General features: G+C 51.5%; 1 protein-coding gene across 1 annotated transcript in view; it reads right to left on the bottom strand.

Annotated features, from left to right (window-relative positions):
• The window catches only part of MSN (moesin), a 54,332-nt gene extending 52,213 nt beyond the window's left edge, over positions 1 to 2,119 (bottom strand). The window contains exon 1 of the mRNA XM_064159045.1: positions 2,001 to 2,119. Coding sequence (XP_064015115.1) covers positions 2,001 to 2,012 — 12 coding nt within the window. The 5' untranslated portion in view covers positions 2,013 to 2,119. The remainder of the gene's footprint in view (positions 1 to 2,000) is intronic.
• Between the last annotated feature and the right edge of the window lie 5,917 nt (positions 2,120 to 8,036).

Raw genomic sequence — 8,036 nt, forward strand, 5'->3', positions numbered from 1 at the left:
GTCACTTGCCTTTTGCTGGTTTGTCAATTTAAGTTGCTATTAACAAATCTTAAGCTAGGACACTAGTAGTCATGTTTCCTTCACATGAAGAACTGATTACACAGCCATGCCAGCATATCCTGTTCCTGCAAACCACAGCTCAAGAAATGATGTTTAAAATACGATTTCAGTTGGGTCTGCAACTAGGGCAGATGGGGCAGGAAACCAAGGGCTGATACAGCAGGAGGCCTGCAGCTCTGCACCTCCACAGGCGCCAACACCCGAACCGCTCTCTGCGGGATCCGCGGCGTGCAACACGCGGGCTGGCAGCAAAGCAGCCGCGTAAAGAATTAGCCCTTCCACTTCTTAAAGGCTCCAAAAGCAGAACTCGCTCCGTCAGAACCAGAAAGCGGCAGTCTGAGGATGTGAACGCAGCCTAGGGCGTGTCTGCAGACACAGAGGCTGCAGCGGGCACCTGGCAGCAAGCGCAGCATCGCGTCTGAGTTCAGCCGCTGGGTGGGAGCCCTGCCCACCTGCTTCAGTACCCTCTCTGCAACACACATTCAGCATCTCTTGGCTGAGTTCACACTAACAAAGTCACTCTCCACTACTGCAGACTCTGGTTAAAAGGCTTCAACTGCATTTTACACAGAACTCCCCCAACCTGAGCAACTTCTATTAAACTCCATCAGCTTACTGCCCGTTTTTAGGAAGTCGATCTCCACTAATCATTGCTGATGTTTGAAGAAAGTCTCTTCTAAAGCTTCAGAAAACCTTTAAGTGGCTTCACTTTGATTTCTTTTAAGACATCGAGGCTTTAAAATAATCATCCAGCTATTGCCTCAGCGAGTTGGCATTTCAGATAGCAGGGGAAAAAAAAACAGAATTCAGTCAAACAGGCATTTAAAAGTTATTTTTAAAGTGAGAAAAATAAACTATCTGAAAAAAAAAAATTAACCAAAATAAATAGGGGTGAATTCTATTTCAACTTCCACTTGCACAGAGGTGTGTTTTTGTTTAGGGTGTTGGTGTGGGTTTCTTTTCTTTCCTCTTCTTTATGTAAACCACAGGCTCTTCCCTTAAACATTAGATGTTCTTAGGCCGTTTCAGCTCACTCCCAGGGAGGAAACATCCAGAGCCTTCCAGCCTGCTCCTTCCTGTTTTATCAATGAAGGGCTAGGACCAATTCTTTTACTCCAACCAGAAGTTAAATGGAAAAACCCCATGCTCCTCATTAGTCACCGAAATCCTGCTGCGAGGATAGTCAAGTACAGACTTGACCAGACTTTCTGAAGCACTAAGATCTCGCCAGCCAAGAAATACTTCGAGTCAAGCTGGGACAAGGCTCCCTAACAACTCAAGCTGACTAATTACAAGTTGTGAAAACCCCAACTTCTCTTCCTTACAGGGCACATGAGAGGCGGCCATAGAATTCATTAATTCCCCGGCAAGCTCCGAGCGCTTCACCCAGCGCGTCCCGAGCCGGGCGGGCAGGGCGCAGGCTCCGCTCCCCAGGACCTTTCGGGGCGTGGAAGCGGCCCCGCCAAGCCGTTGAAGCAGCCGCCCCGAGCGGGCACGGCGGCCCAGGCGGGGCCACGGCACAGTCCCTCGGGCCGAGGGGCCGCTGCCGGGCAGGGAGCGGCCGGGCAGGGGTGCACAAGATGGAGGGGCGGGCGGCTCTGCTCCCCTGCCTCCCGCCCGCCACGGTCCCCAGGACTGCCTCCTTCCTACTCTCCCTTCTCTCTCCCCCCGGAGCAGCCACCGGCCCCTCCCGGGCCGCACCGCCGGCCACAGCCACTCTCGAATGGAGCGCAGGCGAGCCCAGGCAGGAAGAGTCCCCCGGGCCGGCGGACAGCAGGGACGAGCAGCCGGGACGCTGCGGTCCTCCCCCGCCGCGCGGCCTGGGTGCAGCCACCGCCCTTCCCCAGCCCCACGCCCCCGTTCCCGCCGCCAACCCCGCTCGGCTGCCACCGACAGCCCCCCCCGAAGCGGGGATCCCACTCCGCGCCGGCGGCACCCACCGTTTTCGGCATCTTCCCGGCGGGCTGGGCACGGCAGGTCACTCGTCCTGCGCCGGTGGGCTCTCTCGGCGGGTTCCGCACTGCTTCTAACGGGACTCGGCGCCGCGCCTCTCCGCCCGCCCGCCCGCCCTGGCCGAAGCCCCGCCCGACCCCGCCCCGCGGCCCGGCTCGGCTCGACTCCGCGCCCAGCGTCTCCGCGTTCGGGGCTGGAGCTGCGGCGCCTCCGCCCCGACCTCTTAAGCAGGGCGCGGCGCGGCTCGGCCATGCGGCGCCGCTGCTACGGAGACTCCGGCAGGCCTCGCCGTGGGGCGAAGCGTTCGTGCTCCCCCGCCCTCGCATAGTGAGCCGTCCCTGCGCGGCGTGCTGGGCAAAGAGTGGCCCTGGCCACAGCCGCCGAGTCCCACCAGGGCAAAAGCTAGGGGGGGCTGCCAGCGCCCCCCACAGTAGGTGCTGAGAAAGCCCCGAAGTGTATCCGCGTATCAGGTGTCCCTGGGGGTGCTGGTCCATGCCGAGGGCATTACTCAAGAAATAAAGCTGTTTCGTGGGCGGTGGCACTGGTCAGAGAGAGGCTGCAGCACCCAGCGCCACAGATCCTTTTGTCTCACGCAGAGTGGTTCGTGCCCGGGATGCAGCTCAGCCATGGTGCTCGGCCAAGCAGCCTCTTTGGCGCGGTCAGCAAGCTGCTGCCATGGACCAGGTTTTCCCAGCTGTTCAACTAAAAGGAGCACACCCAGCTCCACTGGCTTCGATAGCATAAGGGGCTGCGGCTCCCCGGGACTTGGCAGGCAAACCATCTCCAGTCCGCAGTTTTCTCGGAGGCTGCCGCTGTAATGTCCTGGTGTAAACGAGCAAGCAAATTGATGGGTGAAAACAGTCGGAGGACCAGCTGCAGACAGCTTGCCAAACTTTCCCGAGCCATCTGTGTTGTGGAATCACTGGAGGAGGGCATCGAGGTCCAACATTTTGGGGTGGGAGGGGCTAAAGAAGCCATCTCATCTCATTTGCAGCTTGGTACAGAACTGTCTAACAGCAACCCGAGTCTTACTTTCTCCCAGAAAAAAAAATCAGTTATTTTAAAATTGACTAACTTCCAGGAGCTAAAATTCACTAACTTTCAGGAAGCAGACAGATTAGTCACACAGACAGCAGGTTAGAGAGAGAGAGAGAGAAGGGAGGCAGCCAAAAGCCAGAGAGCAATTCTGTTATCTGTAATTGTGTTCTTGGTTTTCTACATCTCAGCAAGCCTATGAGTGACGTAGACATCACCACTGTTTCTTTTTCACAGCCTAGAATCTAATTCCTCTCACCAAAATATCCCAGCTAGGCTCAAACTAGCACACTGCCAAAGCAGGATCACCCAGGGTAGGTCACACAGGAACGCATCCAGATGGGTTGTGAAAGTCTCCAGAGGAGGAGACTAGCACCACCTCTCTGGGCAGCCTGCTCCAGCGCCCTCACGGCAAAGAAGTTTCTCTTGCTGTTGAGATGGAACCTCCTGCGTTCCACATTGTTCCTGTTGTTCCACATTGTTCCTGTTGTTTCTTGTTCTATCACACTGCACCACAGAAGAGATACCATCACCTTCATCCTGACACCACCCCTCGTATTTACAGGCATTAATATGGTCCCTTTTCAACCTTCTCCTCTCAAGACAAAGCAGCCCTGAGTTTCTAGTCCCACCCTCAATAAATTAGCATCTCAGGTTTTAAGGAAAGTAGACACCTGTCTTCCTATTTTATCTTGAATTGATGTCTTGTCAAATCCACTAGACACTTTCAGGCTTTGATTCACCTTGGTTGATAGAAACACCATGCAATTATCTGTACCTCCTTTTTTTTTTCCCCTAGCACATTGAATAGAATCACAGAATCAACCAGGTCGGAAGAGAGCTCCAAGCTCATCCAGTCCAACCTAGCACCCAGCCCTGTCCAATCAACCAGACCATGGCACTAAGTGCCCCAGCCAGGCTTTGCTTCAACACCTCCAGCCACGGCCACTCCACCACCTCCCTGGGCAGCCCATTCCAATGCCAATCACTCTCTCTGTGAACAACTTTCTGCTAACATCCAGCCTATACTTCCCCCTGCACAACTTGAGACTGTGTCCCCTTGTTCTATTGCTGGTTGCCTGGGAGAAGAGGCCAAATTCAGATTTAAAACAGGACCACAGCAAGCTGAGCTCTGCCAGGCAGTTCAGCACAGGCTCCTGCTGAGTAAACTGTTTAATTCGATTACAGGACTCTGCTGGGATTAATATTAAACTGAGGTACGTTGGGAATTGACATCAGATTCATAATAACACTTTTAAAACTGCACTTCATTCAAAAGACCTCAGAGTGCCTCATAAATAAACCATAATTAAATCCTCAGAATCTGGAGAAAAAAAAAAGGAAGTTTCTAATTATTTTTTCTCCCCCCTCCCCTCCTCCCCAAGGAGTACTTTTTGTTGTAAATCTATATGTAATATGGCACAAATAACTTTAAAACCAGAGGCTTGTAAAATGTGTTGATTTGCTTTTCGAATGTGTCGTTTCCTCACCAACCAGGGTGATGTGGGAAAGAAAAAATCCAGAATAGTTCTCACCCAATAAAAAGGAAGGGGGAAAAAAGAGAGAGAGAGAGAGAGAGAGAGAAACATTTAGATTGTAAGAGGCAAGGCCTTGCCTCACCCCACAGTAAATCAAACTACTTGGCATATGCCAATTGTTGTTCAGAAACCTGGCTTAGGGAGAGGTCCAATCTTAAAATGTCAGATGGTAGCATCCCAGAGTGACAAGGTCAGCTGCATCCTGGTCCAAGCCATGTGGGCCAGGGCAGACTCCAAACTACCTGAAGGGAGGCTGTAGCCAGGTGGGGGTTGGTCTTTTCTGCCAGGCAACCAGCAACAGAACAAGGGGACACAGCCTCAAGTTGTGCCAGGGCAGGTCTAGGCTGGATGTTAGGAGGAAGTTGTTGTCAGAGAGAGTGATTGGCATTGGAATGGGCTGCCCAGGGAGGTGGTGGAGTCACCGTCCCTGGAGGTGTTGAAGCAAAGCCTGGATGAGGCACTTAGTGCTATGGTCTGGTTGACTGGATCAGGCTGGGTGCTGGGTTGGCCTGTATGATCTTGGAGGTCTCTCCCAACCTAGTTGATTCTATGATTCTAAAGCAGGAGTAACACTCGAGACAGAGTAATAAAACTATTCCTGTCCCTACCTGGCTGGAGATGGAAATGGAGTCCATGAACTTTGTTTATACCACCTGAATGTACAGGTTGCTCCTGAACTAGAATCTCTGTGCTGTGTCTACATAGGCAAAATCATCACTGTCATTGGATGGATGTAAACTGGAGTAGCTTCTCTATGCAATGACTGTACAGAGGGTGTTATACAAAGTTTCCTCACTTTTCTGACACATTTTTAGACACAATCTTTTGTAGGCTAGACCAAACAAAACTGCTCCACAAGAGAGTTCCTCTTGTTTCCTACAGAAAGTGATGTTGACAGAGGAGATGCAGAGTAACAAAGACACTTGCTTGTGATCTTAGCAAATTATAGAGGGCAAACTGCTAGGTCTGGATCAAAGATGATTAGGTGTGAGCCTTCTCCCAGCTCTGAGGTGACCTTATTTTGGCCTTCCAGGATCTGAAAGGGGCCTACAAAAAAGCTGGAGAGGGACTCTTTAGGCTCTCAGGGAGTGACAGGAATAGGGGGAATGGAGCAAAGCTGGAGATGGGGAGACTCAGCCTGGAGGTGAGGAGGAAGATGTTCAGCATGAGAGTGGTGAGAGGCTGGCATGGGCTGCCCAGGGAGGTGGTTGAGGCCCCATCCCTGGAGGTGTTTAAGGCCAGGCTGGCTGAGGCTGTGTGCAGCCTGCTCTAGGGTAGGGTGTCCCTGCCCATGGCAGGGGGGCTGGAACTGGCTGCTCCTTGTGGTCCCTTCCAACTCTGACTGATTCTATGATTCTAGTTCAGGTGGCTCTGTGGAAACTCATTCATTACCATGCTAACTACAACATCCATGATGAGTAAAGCCTGACTCTGCTTCTACAAGGAGTTCTATTTCAACATTCCTTTTTAGCTTGGCAAGGAGGAGACTAAGGGGTGACCTGATTGATGTTTATAAATATGTGCAGGGTGAGTGCCAGGAGGCTGGAGCCAGGCTCTGCTGGGTGATGCCCAGTGACAGGACAAGGGGCACTGGGTGGAAGTTGAGGCACAGGAAGTGTCATTTAAACATGAGGAGGAATTTTTGTCACTGTGGGGGTGACAGAACACTGGAACAGGCTGCCCAGGGGGATTGGTGAGTCTCTCTCTCTGGAGCTATTCAAAACCTGCCTGGACACGTTCCTGTGTGGTCTGATCTAGGTGATCCTGCTCTGGCAGGGGGGTTGGACTGGATGAACTTTTGAGGTCCCTTCCAGCCCCTGACATTCTGTGATTCTATGGTTCTATGATTTCTTCCTAAGACTGGGGGTAACCATTTCAAGGATTCAATAATTCTTCTTCACAAAGACAGTAAAACTTCAGATGACCAAAGTCTGGCTACTTCCTTGCAAAAATTAAGGAGCCATAGTTTAGGCTCCAGGAAACATTTTCTTCCCAGTGCTGAGGATAGGAGCCATGACACCAGAGGAGCCCCATTCCAACAAAACATCAGACCCAAAGCAACTGCATTCCCCGCTCACAGTGTGCCAGTCACTGGCCCTGTGCAGAGAAACTCACAAACCACATGTCAAACAGTCTGCAAACAGTCTGAAGGGGTGAGACAGCAAAGGGGATTCTACAGCACCACAGGCACATTTTTTCTCCCCCCAGCCACTTCTCTTGTCCTTCTTCCTGTTACTCAGCAATAGCCAAGCAAAATGCCACTCATGCCACTCTTGAAGACAAGGGTTCCCTGTGACAGGCACGTCAGTTTCTAGGTTCTGTTTCCTCTCCTGCTTCTTCCTTTCCTCTTCCCTTTCCCTGCTGAGGGAGAGCACAAGACATTAGGAACATCTGAACCACATGGTGCTTCAGCCACAGCCTCAGGAGGAATTCCTGCTGTGGAGGTGCTGCACCAGCATCTCGCCTCCCCCGCAGAGCTCTCCTGTGGCAGCTGCTGAGGAGGGGTGGCCTGGCCCTATCAAGCAGCTGAGCCCTCCCTGCCTGGCCGTGTGTGAGAGTAAGCACACCAGTGGATTCCTGGAGAGACACAGGCAGGGCTTATCTCTCCTCCCTGACTGCAGGGTGAGATTCCAAGGGGTAAAAGTGTCAGCTGAATGAAGAGCCTCCCTGCAGGAGGCTGCAGAGAGAGGAAACATTACCCAGGGCCTCAAAGGAAAGATAAGAAAAAGGAGAGGGAAGGGAAGGGAAGGGAAGGGAAGGGAAGGGAAGGGAAGGGAAGGGAAGGGAAGGGAAGGGAAGAAGGGAAGAAGGGAAGAAGGGAAGAAGGGAAGAAGGGAAGAAGGGAAGAAGGGAAGAAGGGAAGAAGGGAAGAAGGGAAGAAGGGAAGAAGGGAAGAAGGGAAGAAGGGAAGAAGGGAAGAAGGGAAGAAGGGAAGAAGGGAAGAAGGGAAGAAGGGAAGAAGGGAAGAAGGGAAGAAGGGAAGAAGGGAAGAAGGGAAGAAGGGAAGAAGGGAAGAAGGGAAGAAGGGAAGAAGGGAAGAAGGGAAGAAAGGAAGAGGAAGGAAGGAAAAGAAAGGAAAAGGAAGGAAGGAAGGAAGGAAGGAAGGAAGGAAGGAAGGAAGGAAGGAAGGAAGGAAGGAAGGAAGGAAGGAAGGAAGGAAGGAAGGAAGGAAGGAAGGAAGGAAGGAAGGAAGAAAGAAAGGAAGGAAGAAAGAAAGGAAGGAAGAAAGGAAGAAAGAAAAAGAAAGAAAGAAAGAAAGAAAGAAAGAAAGAAAGAAAGAAAGAAAGAAAGAAAGAAAGAAAGAAAGAAAGAAAGAAAGAAAGAAAGAAAGAAAGAAAGAAAGAAAGAAAGAGAAAGAAAAAGAAAGAAAGAAAGAAAAAAAAAAGAAAAGAAAGCAAGCAAGCTATTTCCAGGCCGCTCAGAGCCCAGATAATGTTAAAGTGCTTCAGC

This window comes from Pogoniulus pusillus, chromosome 19 (genome assembly GCF_015220805.1).
Source record: "Pogoniulus pusillus isolate bPogPus1 chromosome 19, bPogPus1.pri, whole genome shotgun sequence".
Lineage (NCBI taxonomy): Eukaryota > Metazoa > Chordata > Aves > Piciformes > Lybiidae > Pogoniulus > Pogoniulus pusillus.